General features: G+C 34.7%; 2 protein-coding genes across 3 annotated transcripts; both read right to left on the reverse strand.

Annotated features, from left to right (window-relative positions):
* Positions 1–4,045: 4,045 nt before the first annotated feature.
* On the reverse strand, positions 4,046–9,664 carry LOC121247689 (serine/threonine-protein phosphatase PP1 isozyme 2-like). Of its 2 annotated transcripts, none has more exons than XM_041146095.1 (4): positions 8,909–9,664; positions 6,268–6,827; positions 5,982–6,180; positions 4,046–4,533 (listed from the first exon to the last, which is right to left on the reverse strand). In XM_041146095.1, exons 1-4 carry the CDS (start codon positions 9,081–9,083, stop codon positions 4,475–4,477), a joined length of 993 nt encoding a protein of 330 aa, XP_041002029.1. In that variant the 5' UTR covers positions 9,084–9,664; the 3' UTR covers positions 4,046–4,474. The 2 variants fall into 2 exon arrangements, with proteins under 2 accessions (XP_041002029.1, XP_041002030.1); XM_041146096.1 differs by having other exon boundaries at positions 5,962–6,180; positions 8,909–9,661.
* Positions 9,665–11,329: 1,665 nt separating this feature from the next.
* LOC121247688 lies at positions 11,330–13,519 on the reverse strand. Its single transcript, XM_041146094.1, has one exon. It carries the CDS (start codon positions 13,426–13,428, stop codon positions 11,398–11,400), a length of 2,031 nt encoding a protein of 676 aa, XP_041002028.1. The 5' UTR covers positions 13,429–13,519; the 3' UTR covers positions 11,330–11,397.
* Between the last annotated feature and the right edge of the window lie 8,976 nt (positions 13,520–22,495).

Below are 22,495 nucleotides of genomic sequence, written 5' to 3' on the forward strand. Positions count from 1 at the left end.
TTGGAGAGGAGATAAAAAGTCTAGAAAACTCAGTTACTACTAACGAGGTTTATTTTCTCGATGTTAATTCCCATGAACTTTTACAAGGATTATAAAGGCTCAAACAATCATCGAAAGTCGAGATCTGAAACAAAAAATATTAAAGATTGAGCTTGTGACAGAGTGTTTCCATCTGAGACCCAAAAATTTTTAGAATGATTTGTTTTGAACCTTTTCAATGCAAAGCAAGGTAATTTGTTAATTTAAAATTATCTCAAACAACTTTTATAAAACTATGGGCGACATTTATTTATAAGATTATGTTATAATTTTTATTAATGCTCTTCTTTTATAATATATCATAGCGTGTAATTATTTATAAATTACATAAAAATTACATCGTTATTTAATTAATCGAAAACATTATGTCCTTATTGATTCTGAACAAAAAAAATTTTAATATAAATTAAGCAATATGCAATGTACGTTACTTTCACCTAGTGTATATATACACACACGAAGGGAACGGTACGAAAGCTTCGCATAATTTTGTGAAATGGAAGAGGGCTGTCCAAGAGCGGCCTTTAGATTCTCAGAATAATAATTGGTTTAATTTTTATTTTAAATTTTGATTGGTGAGAGATTAATTTATAAATTAGTCTATAACATGATTGATTCAAAGATCAAGAAAAAAAGAGTAAAAAAGTCGTTCACGAATAGCTCATATAACTCTTCTTTTTTCTCTTTCTTTTTTATTTATTTATTTTTTTATAAATAAAATAAAGGATAGTAATAAGCTTACAATCTCTTACTATCCATTTATTACTTCCATTATTTTATTTTTATTTTTATTATTTAATAGTTAAAGAAATGACTATTAGTAAAGTTATATATTTTTTTAATTTTTTTTAATGATTAAAGATGTTAAAAAAATATATTTAAAAAAATAAAAATTTTAAATATACTTTAGAAGTAAACGGGTTGTAAGAGGTTCTACTTCTATTATTATCTTAAAATAAATATATAGTTATTTTAATATTGAACTCTGTCCTGTACGACTGGTACGAAATTTCAATTTCCTAACAAAGTCATAACAACATGCATGCACGTATGATCATCTTCTCGAGTGGGTTGACTTTGGAAGAGCAAACATTAACAGACTAATCAGTTTTACATTTACGAATTAGCAAATTTTGCTTTGAGTTTTATGATCATCTTTGGTGGACGGACATGACATTCACATCTCTCTCTCTCTCTCTCTCTAATTGATCAAGTCTTCATCTCTAACTTCTTAATGTGTAAATTCGACTGTAGATACATAATTAATGACTATGATTTTCGCACTTGAATGAATCACTTTTGAGGGGTATCTGACTCGGGTTGGTAGATTACCTGTAAACCCAAATCAAGTTCGGTTGGGTCAGGCTTGGACTGTGTTTATAATTTGAACAGGTTAGATATGTGTTGAGCTACAGCCTCCCAAATGGGCCAGACCGATCTAACAGTGTCCCTTCCCTTATCAATTTTTTTTTTTTTCCTTTCTAAACAAGCATATTATATATAATAGTTATAAGATAGAAGAGTTAAAATGGTGGAAGATCCTAAAAATCATTTCAAACCGGCTAATACAACACGAAAAATAAGGATCTAGAGTCAATGACTTGGCCCCCACCCATTCCCCACAAGGAGAGCCGCCACAAGTAGTTTTGATGCGGTTTTAAATTCATATTATTATACTATGGCCAAAAGTCACACTGATTTTTTTGTACTATATTTTGTTAGTTTGGATTAGCTAATGAAGACTTCCTCTAGAAAAAACAATAACATAGAAAAATAACGAGGGATAAATGGTTTAAATCATCGACAAACGACCGTCAATGGCTATGTTGGGGTGTGGGGGAGATGTGCCACTGGTGGATAGAGGAGGTTGGTCAAATATGAAAGATCCAAGACCTTTGGTCCCACTAGTGCCACACATGGCGGCACAAAACTCACCATGGCAAGACAACGTGTGGATCTCATGTTCATTTTAGGTCATGTGTGAATCACACGAGCCACTCTTTCTACGATCTTCGATTACTGTTGAAGGATCACTGACTAGAGAGTGCGACATGTGGAGGACATGTGCCACTATTAGAGAGAGCAGGTTGGTCTAATATGAAAGATCCAAGGCCGCTAATCCCACTAGTGCCATGTGTGGTAGTAAAAAACTCACCATAGCATAATAGCACATAGATCTCATGCTCGGTTTAGGCCTTGAATGAGCAACCTGCACCGCTCTTTTTGAAGAACTTCTTCTACCAGCCAAAGTATCGGCAACTGAGGAGTACTGTGGTGTGGCGCGAGATGATTATAGGTGGCCAAAAAGCAGGAGATCAACACATCCCCATATTATAGTTAGAAAACAAGAAAAATAACCAAAACAACAAAAAAAAAAAAAACCGTTGAACAATTTTGAGAAGGGCTATAAAGGAGGAGGGAGGGAGGAGCCAAAGCTCTAACCCTCTCTGGACATAGATGCATAGATTTTTAGGAGTTGGGTGGAGAAGTTTTTGAAGAGATGTTTCGGGAGAAGAAAGGTTCTTCCATTGCCAAACTTAATCCCAAAGACTTTTACTTCTCAATATATTTGCTAGTTAGTATATACTGAAAATATAGCATTCGTACCACTGACATAATAAGATTTGATAAGTTATTATTTAAACAAATCAAATCATGTTATGCCAACAGTAATTTGAAGGGTGTGCCCTCCACACCAACTTGCAAATAGAAGAACCATTATCTCATCTTACAAGATCAACTTACCATGGCAAACCAAGTGAAAGACATGACATTATTTGACGCCCACAAAAAGGAAATTGTGATCGAGACAATATTAGATTCCACACTCCTAAACTCAACGAGAACGGAGAAATCACACCACTACGAAGGAGAAAGAATGTTGATTAGTTCGAAATCCATTTTGGGTCCATTAATTCCATTGTGGTACTAGCAAGAAAGAATACCCATCGCGGAAGGCTAAAGCTTAGCGTGAGAATCGTGCACACCCATGGCAAGATTTAGCTACAAGCCACGATGCCATGCACACCAAAGACCAGCCCTTTTATGTTCCTTAATGTTAGGTACTACCGAAGTAGCAAACGCAGCTGAAGATCACTGCCAAATTTGATTGGTTAGGTTCACTCTTGATATTACAAGAAGTCAATGTGTTCTACGAAGGAAAAGTAGTGACTGGCCAATTAATTTTAGTGGTCCATGATGAAATCATTGACCAATTCAATCAAGATTTGGCTCAGATCGATCCATCCAAGAGAAGCATGCCGACAAGGATGGTTATAAACGACGCAAATATTCAAGAAAAAATCCTGGTTTTGAGATCGTGGACGGCGACCAGATATCTCTTACGTCTATGATTGCGATGATGAAAGCAACGGTGCATTAACTGTCGTGAAATATTAACAACTCCAAGAGTCACAAAACGACAGCATGAAAATTCTATGCAACCACACTATTATCTTATTTTTATCCTACTATATAAGATGTGACATATTTATTACCATTAGATGATCATTTATTAGATAATTATTTATCATTCAATGGTGATAAATGTGTCACATCTTATATAATAAAATGAAAATAAGATGGGAGTATATAATATAACATATATGATGTAAAAAATTGATTATATAGAAATTGTCTCGTCTTATTGTACATTGGAATGGGAGATTAAAGGGGGGAAAAACCACCTCATATAACCCAAAAGAAGTTTATTTAAAGATAAAAGAGTACTTTTATTCTTCAAGATATTCGAATTATTTTCAAGAGGTTAAAGTTTTGCATGTAAACAGGATAGGTAACCCCGCAGCTCATCAACTAGCAAGATATGCATGGAGTATTAGTGATATTAAGATGTGGTGGGAATGTCCTTCATTTGTAACTCAAGCCGTTTGGTTTGATAAGTGCAATCTCTTGTAAGGACTTGTTTATTGATTCAATGAATGAATTGTTGATTATAAAAGAAAAATAAAAAAAGAGTACTTTTGAAATCTAAAAACGACCTTACGAATTTACGAGGGTAAAGAGAACATACCATATACTCGTGTAAACTCAATGAGAAACACAATACCGGTATCAATTGTTTAGCCTCTGAGTAATGTGGCTACTCAGTTTTTAGGTAAACACTCCCTTGGAATTTTTAAAGAGAGATTATAATACAAGGAGAATAGCTTGGGGAACGAAGAAAAGCAAAAATAAACTAAACACCAAAAGGAAAATGAAAGAAAAAGGTCATCACTGTGCTCCAGCTAGTGTCATACATGGGAGATCACATGAACCTTCTGAAACCCCTGGTAGGGGAATATTTTTGCATTATGCTTGGCTTAAAGAAGTCACCACTACATATTTTTCCCTGCTATTCAGATGAAATGGACAGATGTATTGGATGAACACTTCCGGGGATGCTCCAAATACCAAATATATAAGGCAGCCATCTCCGTCAGATATTTTTCCCTTGGAGAGAATTTCTCATACTTTGCCACCAAGAAACGACAACGACTGAAGGATGAAAGAAAACAATTTACAGTGTTAGGTAAGAACATTAGGGATCAAAAGTACTATTGTCAAGTTCATGGCAATTTTTAGCTCAATATAGAGGAACATAAAAAAGAACACCTCCAAGATGAGACACCCACTTCGGAAGATGAGTAGGTTTCAAGTTACTGTGAAAGCAAAAAGCTAATGACATATAACTTGTAGCAAACGTTGATAAAGAAACCAGGGTTGAACTCTACAAACAGAGAAACTTATTCATGGATGATGTCATTTAATAATAAGATTATAAGAATCCCTTTCCAATATAACAAGGCAGTTTGCATCATTTATCGGTTAGCTGATCGATAACTTGATAAATCATATAAGATCTGAGAAGATCAAGGTTAATAGAGCTCCTATGAAGAGATTCAAACTCCCACTAAAACACATCTTATTAGACAGCTTGACCAACAATTTCTCGCATATCACAAAAACACTGGGCAGGTTAGAAAAAACTCATGCCAGGGGTTAAACCAACTGTCAATAATAAGCAAGGATTGTAAGTTTACCATACAGCATCACCAATACAACTTGACACAAGAAAACACAGTCGAACTTTGTTATGGCAAGAAGTTTATGGAGCCCCAAAACAATTGCTGGCCTTCAACAATACTAAAACTAGGGAATAATTTTCAACAACGAGTAAATACAATTACCAAGATTCAAGGAAAATAATGTATCGCATACTACACGTGGACACCACACTATAGGCTCCCGTCTCAAACTGAGCACATATGGGTATGGCCTGGGATACTTAATCTATTAGTTCGCCAGAGATTCCATCGAAAACATTATTGTTCATAGTTCATGGTTAATCAAAGTGAAGCACCCATCTTGGACACTGTTACTTCGACAATGGGATATCTTAGAGTGAAGAAATTATCAGACACTTGAACAATTCAGTAGTTTTGGTTCGGATTTGACGTCTTAAATTCACACTGGCAATTGACTACCCTGAATTCATGGTAACATATACAACATCATCGCATTAGCATTAAGCGATATGATTTGGAAAACCCTTTATTGAGACACAAGATAATCAGATGAAATCCTCTTAAATCACTCGGGGCTATACTTTCTATGTCAAACAATAGAGCAATGTTTAACAATTAATAAGACTCACATGCCTCCCTTTACTTGTTGAAAACCTTTCTTTTTATTTTCCTTTTTTTTTTTGGCAGTTAGGGTGCAGGGAAGAGAGCAGATCATGGTACCTCAAGATGCCCCTAGGATGATTTGAGACATTATTTTGCAGTGCTTTCCTCCCTCAGATCTGCACTAATGATGACTACTAAATTTTTGTGATTCTACCTATTATATCAGTTGTCGCAGAACTTTCAAGATGTCATATGTCAATACTACTAAAGGATGGCCTAGTTGAAATAAATATACCTTTAATTTTGTTGTATTACCAGGCTTAGCTGAAGTAGCGCTCCCAAAGCTAAACTTTGCCTTCTTATCTAGAGGCTTTAATATTTGGAAGGAACACATTAGAGTTTCATCTATGGTCATCATGGCACCAGCGTTGTCAAATTCTCCACAATAATTAGGTGCAGAAAATATGGTTACAAGTTTTCTATTAGCAAAGAACTCATATCCATCTTCCACAACCTGTAGATGTAAAAACTATCGTAAGTCAATCTCATGTTCAAACCTGCAGCTGATTGTGGCATGTTTAAAGAAAGAACATGTTCAAACCTGGTGAGCTCGACAAATTAAGTCAATCTCATGCTTCCGAAGAAATTCTGTCACCCTATCAGCACCAAAGGTATAGGAAACTCCCCTATCATTTGCCCCCCAACCTTGAATATCTTTACTAGGATCAGACCAGAGAATATCACATAGCAAACCAGAGTCTGGAACATCACAAGGCCTCCGCAAATTCCTTATCTGATCCAAATTGTGCAAGTCAGGAGAGAGTCCCCCATGCATGCAGAGTATCTTTTCATCGATCAGAGCTGCTACAGGTAAGCAGTTGAAACACTCTGTAAATATTTTCCAGAGTCTGACATTGAATCTTCGTTTACACTCATCATAAAATCCATATACACGGTTTATAGAAGCAGATTCGTGGTTTCCCCTCAAAAGGAAAACATTTTCCGGATATTTTATTTTATATGCAAGGAGAAGGCATATTGTTTCCAGGCCTTGCTTTCCACGATCTACATAATCCCCCAAGAATAAATAATTGGAGCGAGGAGGAAATCCACCATATTCAAAAAGTCTCAGGAGATCATTATACTGACCATGAATATCTCCTGGGTAACATAAAGGAAGTAACATATAAGACGTATTCAAGGCTATATCATTAAAAATAGAAAAAAACAAAAAAAAAAAAACAAGTACAAAAGAGGAATAAAGAAAACGCAAGTAAAAGAACCAGTAGTCTTATGAAAATCCCAAAGGAAATGTCTCTTACAGGCAGTAGCAGATACATATATGATTATTCTAATAATGCAGAAATATAATAAACATCAAAGTATAAGATGTTGAATCTTATATCTGTATGATATAAAATTGCCATCCAGAACTTTTCTCTTTAGGGGAGAAGAAAACTTTACACTTTGGGGAGTGATGGTTTCAAATAGACAACATAGAGAACTGGAGTATGTGGTTTGGGTGAATAGGGGATTGCAACAATAACATGCAATTTCAAAGTTGACTTCCAGTGCAGGAGCTGGGAATTCATTTTGCTGCCTCATTGTAGCAAGTACCATATAAACTTCTGTAGAAAGAAAATTGTTGATAGTCATTTAGAACATTAAGTTCGCCTGTGTACTGGCATAATAACATAGGAAATAGCACAGGCCTATATCATTTGATCTTATGACAACCATCAGCTTACAAAACATGTAAATGAGACTGAGACAACAAGAAAGACAGGGTCTCATTGATAATTGCACAAGACAATGCAATGCACCCCAATCATAGCCCTTTCTTTTATCATTACTAAAAACACCAAAAGCTTGTCAAGTGATTTCACACATCATCTCTGTAACGGATATGACTTTGAGAATAGGGTCTCATTGATTGTCAAGAGAACCCATTTACTATAAAAACAATACTTTCAGTTCAATTAAAACATTTCCTGGTCAGGATGTTGGTGAGAACCACTTGATTTCAACCCGCTAATTAATCAATACGGGCAACTTATTGAGACCAGTATAAAGGTGAGTTGCAAACTTCTCCAAGAAAACAATTCAATTATCACTCAAAGAAGATTATCAAGAAGCAACTAAATAGAAAATTTAAGGGGAGAAAAAAAGGCGTAGGGTATTTCATTGCCAAACTTAAAGTAAATATGCTGCACTTCAAATAAAAACAAGCATATATATACAAATATATCCACATCAAGCACAAAATTAAATTCAAGGATTTTGAGTTAATCAACAGTATAAACAATAAACGATCATATCTAATATTGATTTTCAAGTATTTGGTATGAGTCTATTTCAAAGTCATTTTTTTCATAATGAATTAACCATCGTTTTCTCTTATGAATTCTATTTTTCAAGTCTTTTTGTTTCTATTATACGGCGTCAATCGGCTCTATTCACCAATTTTTCCCTTCCCTGATCTGAAATAAATCATATATTCCTTATGTCTTAATTTTGAGTCATATATTCCTTGTATATATGAACAAACAAACTACTCTTTATTTCATTTTCAAGGGGGAAAAGAAGAGATGTTCATAATATTTAAAGATGGATATTGATAAATTTACATCGCAACTCCATAACTTAATATTTGAATTGGCAAAAAAGTAGAGAAAAGAAAAGAAAAGAAATCAAACCTACAGGAGCATAATGTGGGTAAGGGACTCAAACCTAGCCTCCTATAGACACAAAGCCTCAAAATATATCTAAGGAGGTCGATATATGTTTTTAATAGGCATATTTACTAGCAAAGGTATGAAAACAACATAGTGAAAAATAAGCAAAATAATCCATACCCAGGACAGAACTTTTTTATCAGTCATACCCAGGACAGAACTCCAAGGTCATGATAATATTTTGTTAACCAACCATATCAAAACAAGCAATCTTTTTTTTCTGGACATCTGTATTCGTTTCTTTTTTTTCATAACAATCATTTGAAACGGTTACAGAACGTAGCAACTTCTGTCCGAGCCACAACATTTCTTTTAATGGAAGGTATTGTATTTATACTAAGCACAAGCCCCACAGCACATATAGGATCATATTAAAGAAAACTAAAGAATGCGAACTCACGAATTTGATCCAGACCCAAATCAACAATTAAGATATGAGCAAGACAAATTATCATAATCAGAATTGAAACAAGAAAAATAGAGCATTGAGGGTTCAGGAAAAGATACCGCAGATCTTGATGGGAGCTTCAAGCTCCAAAAGATTAGGCTGCCCCAAGAAAATTTCCTTGGAGACGAGGCAAAGCTGCCTGATTTCTGCCTCAGAAAGCTGCACCTGCTTCCCAGGTCTCCCTCTAACTTCAAGCAGCCTATTAATTATGCCATCCAGAACTGCCGGTTCCATATCTGTGTAGGTTCTTTGACCCCAAAATCTAATCTCCTTCAGACTGAAACAAACAAGCAGGGGACAAAACAAAAGAAAAGCAGAGAAGACGAATAAAGAACAGCCACTTTGATATTCTTCTTTGGTTGCAATCGCTTACATGACTTGGAGAGAGAGAGAGAGCTTTAAAAAGTTCGAATCAAACTGGGACTTCTTTAGCTGTGATGTCTCTTGGAGCTTCGGAAAAGGAACGGTAACCAATAAATTGGAAAGCAAGGAATATATTCTTTTGAGAGAACAGGGAAGAAATTAGAATCACAGAGAGAGAGATATAGAGAGAAGGAAAGATAAAATTATCTTCACACGAAGAGCGAAAAACAGAAAAGAGTGAGGGGAGGATGGACAAAAGTGGAGGGTGCTGCCTTTGTGAGTGCGGAACCCCGAAGAACTCACTCACTCACCCAGAGATAATGCCCGCCGCCGAGGATGACGCATCTAGTCATGTTGTAATACTCTTGTTAGATTTTGCATATTTTTTTTTAGTACTTTGGAAGTTGAAACCGGAGGGTCGAGAATTATGCACAACAAAAGAATACGAGAGCACCCTTTTGTCTGCCATCCATGAACGTCTAGTGATGTCCTACTCGTTAAATTTTGGTTCTATTCTAAAACTTGTTTACAGTTTTTTTTTTTAAGCTTGCACTCGACAGATTTTAACGATGGCCATGGTATTAAAATTTGTTGATTTTTCCTTACGATTTTTAAAAATTAGCAAAAAGATAGGGAAGGCCACAACGTTTAGCAGTCAAAGATGTTGTTATGCTTAAGCCTGTTGATGTCTTTTTTAACCTGATATAACTGATGGGATGATTAATGGATTTCTTGCACTTGCTTACACTTTCACAATACAACCACACGAGTCGTGGCTTTCTTCATTCAGCTCGAAATTCTTATAAAGAACTCTAGCATATGAAGCTGATGAAAGGTTTATATGGCCTACTTTTGTAATTGTTGAACATTTTTATTGGTAACACGTCAATTTGTAAAGCTGATTAGTAAAAGGCGTGGTACCTCTAGTATTAATTTATAACAGTACAGAGCAACATGGGGCACTGCAAAGCATTGGCATTTCACATCTTGGAGAGTATTCCATATTGCCACCTGTAGAGAGCCTCCAATAGTCCATCAAGATTAGGCGGTACACCGGAACAAGAGCATTGATAAGACACCATAGTATACAGCGGCCAAACATTAAGAGGCAATACACCAAAAGGATCCAGATACAGACAAGATGCATACGCCGAAGGTCAGAAGAAACAGGGAAATTTTGAGGACAGATACAACCACAAAAGGCCCAAAGAGAGCAAAGTGATGGAACCACATACACCAAAGGAGCCAGATACAAAGAAAAGCGCTAGAAGCACCAACAAAGGAGAAAATATGGCAAATGCAGCAACGAGATTTTCCGCAAGTTTTTACTGATCAGTGAAAAACAAATTTAGAATCCAGCAAGTTTTCAAAGAAAAGCAGGATGTCCCAGTTGCAGATTGGATCCACCAAAGGAGGGCAGAGATCTGAAGGATTTTCATACTTGTTCAAAATCAAACCATGAAAGTAAATCATGAAACTGTTCCATAACTTGGCAGCCTCAATACATAAATGTTGCAAGGTAAATTCTTCTACGCAGCAGGTTTTTTAATCCTACACCGCACAACTTGTGGCAAACCCGGTCTAAGCCGGGCTGGGGAGCCACGTCACGGATCATACGAAAAAACCTCTTTCCTCCTTAATGAAAACCTCCTTCCTCCTTGTTTCGAAATTCCCCGATCGATATCCTCCTTGTTCGCCCCTCTCTCTCTTCAAGTGTAGATCCGTTTGTTTTGAGTGGCTAAGCTCTTCAAGTGTACATTTTCAAGTGTAGATTCGTTTACTATAAGTAGATCAATGAGTGTAAAAGGACGATTTTTCTCTAGGGTTGAAGAAAATTTTAGTGTAAATATCTCTGCTGGGGTTTAAAAAAAGATCGTACAAATTTTTTGTTCTTCTGGGAGATTGTAAACACAGACGAGAACGGGGGATGTTTCTTGAGGGGGGAGAACCAGCTTGAAGAAAAATTATAACAGATTTTTTTTATATTTTTTTCTGAGAGATTGTAATGGGTAGCTATACCAACAGAGTAGTTGCTTTATATGAAGTAATCATCTTCATTTGTTAAACGGGCAAAATTTTCACCTAAAGAGAGACATCAAAATCACAAAGAGCCAACGTAAAACTTTCGAAATAAACACTTTAAATTCAAGAGAAGATTTATGAGCGTCCTATGTTTTGATATATCTCAATCATATACAACAAGTTTCTTGTACTCTTCACCAGAGATAGCTATTCCCATCACATCTTCGGGGTTAACAATCCCACCTCCCTCCAAGAAAATAGTCAGCAAATTCTTTGAAAACCCGCTCACCAATGCCACCCCACTCTGCCTCGCTACCACCGGAGTGGAGGATGAGTCCCTTAGGTTCCAAAACACGATCTCCGGCACCCTGTTGTATCCTTTATTCCTAAACTTCCTTTGTATAACCTCATAATCCGTTTCCCATCCTCGCATCCCCTCAAATTCTTCACCACAATAATACCCGCACGCACTATCAAATTCCATATCGCTAAAAACAATGACTCTCTTAATTAGCTGCTCCTCAGTAAGCTTGCCATCAACCGCAACTTGCAAGATTTGGTCAAAGACTTTCTGAAAGTCGGTATTGCAACCCCAGTCCATATTCCTTACGAATTGAATCTTCTCCAGTAGTGTAAACCCTTCAATCAAATGAAGCTGAGGATTCTCACTAAAAGTAATCACCATCCCCTTCCAAGGCTCTTCACTCAGCTCCGAAACCAATAGCCCCAGCGCCAAGCATACCTCCATGGGTGTTCCAGACATACTCCCCGAGACATCACAAACCGCGATGCAATTCGTGAGCTTCCCTTTCTTCGAAAGGTCAGCAACCATTCTTTGCCACTGAAGCTCAGCCACTTTTCCACCATCTTCATCAATCAGCGACTTGATAATCTCATGGGGAAGCATTGCCCCGGCGGCAATCTTCGCCTTCCCACTCCTCACCTTCTCCAGATACTCCTCGAACCTCTCCTTATCGTGCTTCGAAAACAACTTCTTGTAGGTCTTCATGGCAACCGAAGCAACCCTATTATACGGCAACGAGTTCCACTCATTGGCGCTCATAAAAACCTCCGGCAACTCCAACGCCTTATGCAACGGGCCTAGAACTTGCTTCCTCAATCTATCCCGAACCCTATACACGTAATGCGCCTCATCAATTCCTTTGTACTCTTTCTCGGACTCTTGCGAGAAGACCCGCCGGGCAATCCCCTCACATATCAACAGAGACTTGTCGTACGAAGAATCAATCGACGGGCACCATTTCGCCGCAAGACTAATCTTATGAACTTCCCCGCGACCCAAAGCTCCTACATCCGATTTCAAAAGATCGGCAAACACATCGCAGATGCAATCAAAAAGAAACCGATAATCCGAGTCGTTGTTATAGCGTTCCAAAGCCTTTTTAGCATTGGAAATCTCCCTCCCTTTTCTCAAAGCCCTAGCCTTCTCCTTATCAATAGCCCCACTTATCTCCCCGACCTTCTTCAATACATGCTCCTCCAAAACATCCCCGCTCTTCCCCCCTTTCCCCCTCTTCAATTTCCTGGAATTATTTATCCGGTGAAGTCTCGGCCTTGTCCTTTCCTCCCTGGCTTCCTTCGCGAGTTTGCGCACGTCGCGGCCTTCAAGGGTCCGATAGAGAATCTCGGGCAAGTCCTTGAGATACCCGAAATCCGCGAGAGCTCCGATGTTGAGAGCTAGGGTTTTAGGGTGGGTTTTGTGGAGCCAAAAAGCGGAGGTATAGAATCCTTCCTTATCTGACTTTCCTGTGCCTCTCACACCCCTAAGATTGAAAATCAGTTTCAGGGTGACGAGAGGGTCGCGGGCCCAGGCAATTTGGAGCCGTTCGATCAGATCATCGGGCGCGGTATCGGGCACCACGTGAAAGAAGAAGTCGAGACAGGAGTTCCCAGCCGATAAAAAGGTCGCAGAGAGGTTTTCCGTGAGTCCCATAGGTGGCATTTCGTCGTCGCCACCGAGGTGAAAGCGACAGTCGGTGTCGTGGAAGACATCATGATCATCTGTCGGCTGTTCTCCGCTAAGGTGGAGGCTGGATATGGAGACAATGGAACCAACGGCGGGTGTTTGGTCTGGAAAGTAGTTTCCGGCAACATCAACAGCTTCTGGTGGACCAAGGAGGCGTCTGGCAGAAGCCATGCTTTTCGGGTGATGGCTTGGACTTTGTAGTTCCATGGCCCTATTATATTTGAAGCTGGTAAGGGCTTGTTCAAGGCGCTATGTATAGGAAGTTCAATCCATTGTTGTAGGACATATAGAGATTCACAGTTTCTCCCATTCATTAGCAAACACCTGTGGTTCTTAGAAGAAAGTCTGCTCTCATGATACGTGGCAAGTTTTCACTGTGAAGTGTAGGTTGGTCAATGCAGGCTGTGGTGTAGGTAATAAGAACACCGTTTCTTCGATACCACGTCTTACTTTATTTCCCAACAATTTTTTTGGAAAATGCGTGGGTATTGAGATTCGATATTTTATTTTATTTTATTTTATAATTAAGTAAGTATTTTTTTAATGATTTTTTAAATTTTTTAAATATTTATGGATATTTAAAAAAATAAGGAAAACCTAAACCTTTCATTTTATTTTATTTTTCGTATAATTATTTGGGCCCATTCAAAGATTTTAATCACAAGCCAAAAGAATTTTATATTATTATTATTCAATATTGTTTTTTTTTTTTTTAATCTTAGGGCGATATCGTCCACCAAAAGGAAGAAATGTATATTATGTTTTGTTTCCATATAGGATAGTCCTTAGTACTGTTTCTACGCTGTTTTTTGCTTTTTTAGGAAGTCTCTACGCTGTTGTTTATGATGCCTTTTGGGGAGTTTTGTCTTATTTCTCTAAGTTGTAATAATTATTTTAAGGGTGACGTTATATACACAGTAGTGTGCAGTTTTTTTTTTTGCCATTTTGAGTATTTTAAAATTAATAAAATAGTTTAATTAAAAGTTTTTATTTGATTTTAAGAAATAAATGAAAAAAATTGAATAAAAATATAATAAAATTTAAATATTATTTTTTAAATATTAATTTTATTTTGAAGTTTGAAAAAATTGTATTATTTTTGTGTTTTGTTTTAAAATTTATAAAAATTATAATGATTAAGTAATAATTAAATAAAATTTTAAAATTAAAAAATATTTTATATTTGAGCGATATTTAAAAAGAAAATTGTGAAAAAATTTAAAATTTCTCATATCATCTCATTAACAAAATGTACTTTAAACTCAAAAGTTCTAAACCAACAATTTGATTCTAAATCATTAACCTCTTTCAATTTGTATCCTTTGCCCAGTTAATTAGTCTATCTAACACCACCCAAATTAAAAGTTTGAGCAATGCTAAATAGAAGTTTAAAACGCACATGTTTTGTATATTTTTTTAGAAACAATAAGGTTCATTAAAAAAAAAAAAAAAAAAGTTATAAAGAATTCACTTTATATGGTGAGTCTAGCTACGTTTTTAAAGAGAGTGCGCGAGATTTGTACACTCTATAATTATATATAATATTAGTTTGAAAGTTTTGACATGTAAACAATAATTTTTCAAAATTTGTATCAAAATCAATGATTTTAGGCAAATTCTTATCATTATTGTTATGATTTTTACGGGTACTTAGGCAAATAATCAGATGATAGAATCTTGAAAGTGATTTTTATTTTTGTTTTGATGTTTAAAAAGAAGATTTAGGCAGAATTGTCATCATCTGTCTATGTACAGAGAAATCAATTCTTATCCAAACGGTCATTACATAATAATTTAAAAAGGGTTTTTGATGTCTTTACATTTTGCAAAACGACAAAGTTTTAAATAATAATTTTTCACAAGGCCAATGGAAAAGGAGATAAACATTATGTTTTTCTTTCAGATAAGCAATACGTCAAAAATACAACTCATGTCTTTAGCTTTTTCAATGAATAAATGTATTTATAAATAAAACAAAATCATTATAAATACTATGCAATCATTTGTGAGAATCACATCTATCTCATCTCTAACAAATTAAATTCATCTTATCTCACATTCAATTCAAACACATAAAATTTTTAAAACCATCTCAATTCATTTCAACCCATAAATCTCACTATTATTTACAAATTATCTCAACTTATTTTATCTCATCTCTCAATCCGAACTAGGCTTAGAAAGAAAGTTGAATTTTTTTCCTAAAAGTCTATCATTTTTTAACATATTTTTTACAAATTTAGTTTAATAACAATATGACTCTTAAATGTGCCCACTAACTGTGTTTTTTTTTTATTTTTTATTCTTAATGGTAAAGAAAAAGACAATTAGTAAATTTACATATTTTTTTATAATGAATAAGAATGTTAAAAAAATACTTCAATAAAAAAAATATTTACATATTTGAGGTATGCATGTGGTGCACCCTAACATTATCCAGAAAACTTGTTTATTGCTGGATGCGCATGGGTTTGTCTCCGAGTCTTCTATATATGAGCACTCTTAATGGTCATTTATAATACATTTTTTTTTTAAATATAAAGAAATGCTCTCAAAAGTACCTTTCATTAGATTTTCTATTTTAAAATTTTTTTTATATTTTATTACAGTAAACCTCTAGATATAGAGAACCTTATTCATTATTGTAAACATTGTTAATTAATTTCTCTTCCTTCCTCTGGCTAAGTTTCTCATTTATTCAACTTTTTTTATTCACATTATATAATTATTGAGAATGAATATTGTCATGATATATTTTGAGAATATTTTCATTATATAATCTCTTCTTTTTATTTTTTTAATTAATTTCTATTTTGATTTAGCTTATAAATTTAGATTAATTTAAAATAAGAAATAATTATATGATATTGTAAATAACAAAATATATGAGGATATCATTAGTAGTTAGAAAAAATATTTGAAATGAATAAAAAAGATTAAAAGTATAATATTTAAATGATATGAAGAAAAATAGATAAATTGATGTATGGTATATTATAAAAATTAATATGTAAAATAAAAAAAATAAATTTTGATGATCTATTTTAGAAAATAAGATAAAAAATTTATTGGAAGTGCTCATATAGAAAACAAACGAGGTCTTAGGCCTCGTTTGTTTTCAGGAAACATCTCATCTCATCTTACTTCATCATTACAACTTTTTCAAATTTTCACATAAAATAAAATAAACAATTTAACTTTTTTAAATTTTAAAATAAAAATAATATTAAAATATATTTTAATAATATTTTATTTAACTTTTTAATTTTAATTTCATCTCATCTCATCTTTAAAAATAAACGAACGTAAGTTTCTTGCCAAAAAAATTAAAAGAAAAAAGAACTCAGTTTCTTGGTGGGCACGGTCACGGAATATGACTCGCCACGTGGATTTGACGAATAAAAATCTACACACGGAATGACTTTCTTCTGAACTAGAATCTTAATAAAATAAAATTATTTATATAAACAATTATTATTGTATCCATAATAATTGCAGCACAAAGTGTAAATTCAGTTGCCTCTTTATTTCCTTATTACGGTATAAGGGTATGTTTGGTTACTGAACACTTTTTAATTCATCTCAATTTATTATTATAATTTTTTAAAATTTTAATATAAAATATAATAAATAATTTAATTTTTTTAAATTTTTAAATAATATTAATATTAAAAAATAATATTATAATAATATTTTATCATCTTAACTTAATTCATTTTAACATCTAAACGTAATCTAAGTAAAATCTTTTATATTGTACCAGCCAAACCATTATAGTTTAACAAATGAGCTACGGTAAATTAAATTTTCTAGTCAATTTTGGGTGGATACTATTCACTCAACAAAATAATATTTTAATCATTTCTAATAACCATTACATTTTAATGACTATATTATCTAATTATTTTAAAGTTTATATTATCCATTTCAATTTTGATAAATAGTCCATTATTTTCTATTTTATTCTATTTTATTAATAATAATTAAATTATTAATTAATATATAATTATATTTTCTACCTAATTTTAAATAAAAATTAAATTATTAATTAATGTATGAAGTATATTTGCACAATATTACAAAATTCTTTTTTTGTAAAATATTATTAAAATATATAATATTTTATTATTATTTTGATATTAAGCTGATTAGTTCAATATGAATTCACCTAACCAAATATTAATATTATAGCCAAAACTTTAAGTTCTAACCAAAATTTAGACTTGGTATTGCCAATGCTTTTACAGTATTATATGTAATGTAGAGTAATACGAGATATGGTGCAAATTTCGTGCATTTTATTTGAAGAGAGAAATAAATTTTATCATAAAAAAGTTGGTTTTTTACGTGTATTCCAGTTTTTTTCTATTTTTTAAGAAGAAATGTATTAAATTTATACACAGATTGTATAAAATATTATTTTTATTTTTATCCATTCTTGAGTTTTAGTTCCTTAAAAGACAAAAATTCAACCATATTCTTAAATAGTTTTGCTACTCATCATTCTCATATATTACACTAATTTTTATTTTATTTCTATTTTTTTTAAAAAAATTGTTTTATTCCTACTAAACTAATTGAATTATTCTACTCATCATCCATACACTATATATTTGACAAGAAAAAAAAAATTAAAAAATTATATAAGATATATGGTGTGATAATGATGAATAGAATCATTCTTAAAAAAGGGATACACACCAACTTACCAATTCTCATTCAAGGTTTGGAGGAAAGACAATAATTAGAACTAAGAGAGAGGCTAGGAATAGGATGTGGTGTTAGGACTAAGAGAGAGGCTGATGGAAACAAAACTTGGAAGTCTACTACAAAGTGGAGAAGCCGCAGCAGAGTAGGACACAAAGTCAGTTGAAGTTGTGTTTTATTCTAGGAAGAGTTATTATTTAATTAGAGTAAAAAGAGTTATTAGGACTGCCATTTGTTTTATTTAAACTAGTTCATGTCAGTTATGATTGTTATTATAATTTAGAATAAGAGCAGGATTGTTATTATATTAGAATAGAAGTAGGTTTCCTTATATGTTCAGGAGTGCATCGCTATAAATACAAGGGTCTGTAGTTTATGTGGAATAATCATAAATAATATAAAACTTGTGGTTTGTTCAAGTCCTAAGTGGATCACAATTTATCACTTTTCATCGTAGTAAAATCCTAGTTTCATTAGTGGCATCAGAGCATGGCTACTTCCAAGGAACGTCTTGAAAACTTAGAATACAGTCTGCATGAGGTACGGGAAGGGGCCAAAGACACTAGTTCATAGCTTCAAGTAATGGAAGAAAGTTTAAAGACAATCAAGGAGTTTTTGGAGGCATCACAAGAGCAACCCTTTTGTCGGCTAGACAAAGACTTTTCAAAGCAAGAAGAAATGGGGTCACACTCATGGATTCCGTACCAAGGAGAAGGAGGACACCAACAATTCCATCCAGGACATTTTAAAATGAACTTTTCGTGTTACTCTAGCGATGATCCCAACAACATAGGTAAACCGAGTAGTACAGTTTTTGAGTTTCAAGTCATTACTAATGATCATAAGGTGCGATTAGCTTCCTTCCACTTAGAAGGTTAGGCAAATGTATGATGGCAATCAGTTCAACGAGTCTACAAGGAGGAAGAAAAACTCATCACCTGGGATGACTTTTTGCAGGAGATATTTGTGCAGTTTGGACCAACTGAATACAAGGAGTTTGATGAAGCACTATCTCGGATTCGTCTAAACTAGGTCTCTCTGATATTATCATCAAGAGTTTGAACGCCTAGCAATCAGGGTGGTTGGTTGGCCTCAAAAGACACTGATAGGCACTTTTTGGGAGGATTGAATGATGAAATCACTACAAACATCCGGATGTTCAAACCAGAAATACTATGTGAGACCATTGAATTGGTAAGAATGAGAAACAATCAGTTAAGAAAGCAAAGGGTAAGTACATATCTAGAATGGAGTCAAACATCGGTTCAAGCAACAAGGGTCCTTCAAGCAGCCACTATGCCTCCTACAACACATAACAACAACAAACAGGAGTTCAAAAGATTAAGTTGGGAGGAGATGCAAAAGAAGCGAGAGAGATGGCTATGTTTCAATTGCGATGAAAGGTTCACACCAGGATACAAGTGTCGGACGCCTCAAGTCTTCCAATAGTGGAAGATGCAAAATGGGAACAAACAGAATAGTTAAATAAACAATCCCATGGTTGCACCTTGAGGACAGTTAAAAGGACAACCTCCATATTTTATTCTAGGAAGAGTTATTATTTAACTAGAGTAAAAATAGTTATTAGGACTGTCAGTTGTTTTATTACTTTAAACTAGTTCATGTCAGTTAGGATTGTTATTCTAATTAGAATAAGATGAGGATTGTTATTTTATTACAATAGGAGTAGGTTTCCGTATATATTTAGGAGTGCATGGCTATAAATACAAGGGTCTTTAGTTAATGTGGAATATTCAGAAAGAATATAAAACTTGTGATTTGTTCCAGCCCTAAGTGGATCACAATTTATCACTTTTTATCATAGTAAGATACTAGTTTCATCAATGGTTTCGGAGCATGGCTACGACTAAGGAATGTTTTGAAAGCTTAAAATACAGTCTGCATGAGGTACAAGAAGGGGCCAAAAACACGAGTTCTTAGCTTCAAGCAATGGAAGAAAGTTTGAAGGCAATCAAGGAGTTTTTGGAGGCATCATAGGAGCAACCGTTCCGTCCGCCAGACAAAGACTTTTCAAAGTAGGAAGAAATGGGATCATACTCACGGATTCCGCACCAAGGAGAAGGAGGACACCAACAATCCCGTCCACGGCAATTTAAAATGGACTTTTTGGGTTACTCTGGCAATGATCCTATGATATGGGTAAATCGAGTGGTACAGTTCTTTGAATTTCAAGCCATTACTAAGGATCATAAGGTGCGATTAGACTCCTTCTACTTAGAAGGTAAGAGGCAATGGGGTCAACGAGTCTACAAGGAGGAAGAAAAGCTCATCATCTAGGATGACTTTGTGCGGGAGATATTTGTGTAGTTTGAACCAACCGAATACGAAGGCTTTGATGAAGCACTATCTCATATTCGTCAAAACTGGGTCTCTTTGAGATTATCAACGTGAGTTTGAACACCAAGCAACCAGAGTGGTTGGTTGGCCTCAAATGGCACTGATAGGCACATTTTTGGGAGGATTAAAGGACGAAATCACTGCGGATGTCCGGATGTTCATTCCAAAAATACTGCGTGAGACCATTGAATTGGCAAGAATAAGGGATGATTGGTTAAGTAAGCAAAGGGAAAGTACATATCCAAAATGAAGTCGAACACTGGTTCAAGCAACAAGGGTCCTTCAAGCGATCACTACGCCTCTAGCAATACATAACAACAACAAACAGGAGTTCAAAAGATTAAGCTGGGAGGAGATGCAAAAAAAGTGAGAGAAAGGGCTATGTTTCAATTGCGATGAAAGGTTCACACTAGGACACAAGTGTTGGACACCTCAATTCTTCATCCTTGAAACAGTGGAAGACACAGATTGGGAAGAAATGAAACAATTAAAGGGACAACCTCCATGGTTGCACCTTGAGGACAAGGTTGTTGTGGAAGAGAGGAGGAATGATGGAAATGGAACTTGGAAGTCTACTACGAAGTGAAGAAGCCGTAGTGGAGTAGGACAAGAAGTCGGTTGAAGTTGTTTTTTATTCTAGGAAGAGTTATTTTTTAATTAGAGTAAAAAGAGTTATTAGGGTTGTTAGTTGTTTTATTACTTTAAACTAGTTCATGTAAGTTAGAATTGTTATTCTAGTTAGAATAGGAGTATGATTGTTATTTTTATTAGAATAGGAGTATGTTTCTGCATATGGTAAGGAATGCATGACTATAAATACATGGTTATGTAGTTTATGTGGAATAATATAAAAAATATAAAACTTGTGGTTTGTTCTCGCCCTAACTAAATCACAATTTATCACTTTTCATCGTAGTAAGATCCTGGTTTCATCAGAGGCTAGGAATATGATGTGGTGTTAGGATAAATTTTACTCTCTAATAGCTATACCACACGTCATCATAAAACGATTATAGTAAAATTGACCTCAATAATCTCATACAATCCTCCCATGTCTCTTTCTTTCTCCCTTCTCTCTCAAGCCGAATAACGTATGCCTCCTTTTGTTTTATAAAAAAATATATATTTTTGATTTTAATAAAATGGAAGCAAAATTGCTCATGATTGAGGAAAACAAAAAAAAAATCACGTACAAATAAATAGATTAAGAACATAAATCGAAACACCTAATTCAAGACAAAAAATGAGAGAGAGAGAGAGAGAGAGAGAGAGAGAGGAAAGTTTATGAAGAAGGCAGCGATAGTGGACAAAAAGAGACCACTCCCAATAAAACTTGATACATAAAGATAAAATCTCATTTAACCCATATTCTAGTGAATACAAAGAGAAAATTATATAAATATATTGAGGCTCTGATGATAATAGTGGCGCACAAGGGGATGGGGGGTTTACTGTGTGTTTGAACCTTGAAAATTTTCTCAAGGATAAATCACGCCGTCATGATTCCTATCAAATGTTTATGCAAGACGTTCTGATCCAAAGCTATGAGGGGTGAGAGAGAGAGCACAGGCTGTGATGGCTTGAGGGAGAGAGAGAGAGACTGGGGATTATACGGGATTATAAATTTATATGAGGCCAATTTGATTATAATCTTCTAAAAATAATAGCGTGTCCTTCAATTATTGGAAGGTGTAAATTCCCTCTTTTTGAACTAAAGATGGGTTCTTTTCTTTTTGGAGTTATGAAATTTTTATCTTTAATATTCCCTCTCTGAGTAGGACAATCCGATATATGGAGTTTAATGGACACCAATACAAAATTGTCACATCAGCAATTTTGTAGGAGGGAGGGAGGGAGGGAAGGTTAGGGTTTTATGGGTTTCAGTTTCATGGAGGAGGGAGGGAGATAGCGAGGAGAGAGAGAGAGAGAGAGAGAGGCATTGAGAGACCACATGCCGTACGTAGAGAATCGATGGGCTTATCTGAGTTCAGTGACCTGAATTGGTCTGGGTGGCCTTCGAAGAGGAGAGACAGAGAGATGGATGAACTTTGAAGATGAGAGACAGAGAGATGGAGGAGGGATAGAGGGAGAGAGGGAGAATGGTAGGGTTTTTCTTTTGTTCCTCTGTATTGCAGTATATCTCTTTGAGTTTGTGGGCTATACGTGGCAATGGGTTATTGGAGTCTGTTAGGTGGGGTTTAATGGATAG

This window comes from Juglans microcarpa x Juglans regia, chromosome 1S (genome assembly GCF_004785595.1).
Source record: "Juglans microcarpa x Juglans regia isolate MS1-56 chromosome 1S, Jm3101_v1.0, whole genome shotgun sequence".
In the NCBI taxonomy this organism is placed as follows: Eukaryota; Viridiplantae; Streptophyta; class Magnoliopsida; order Fagales; family Juglandaceae; genus Juglans; species Juglans microcarpa x Juglans regia.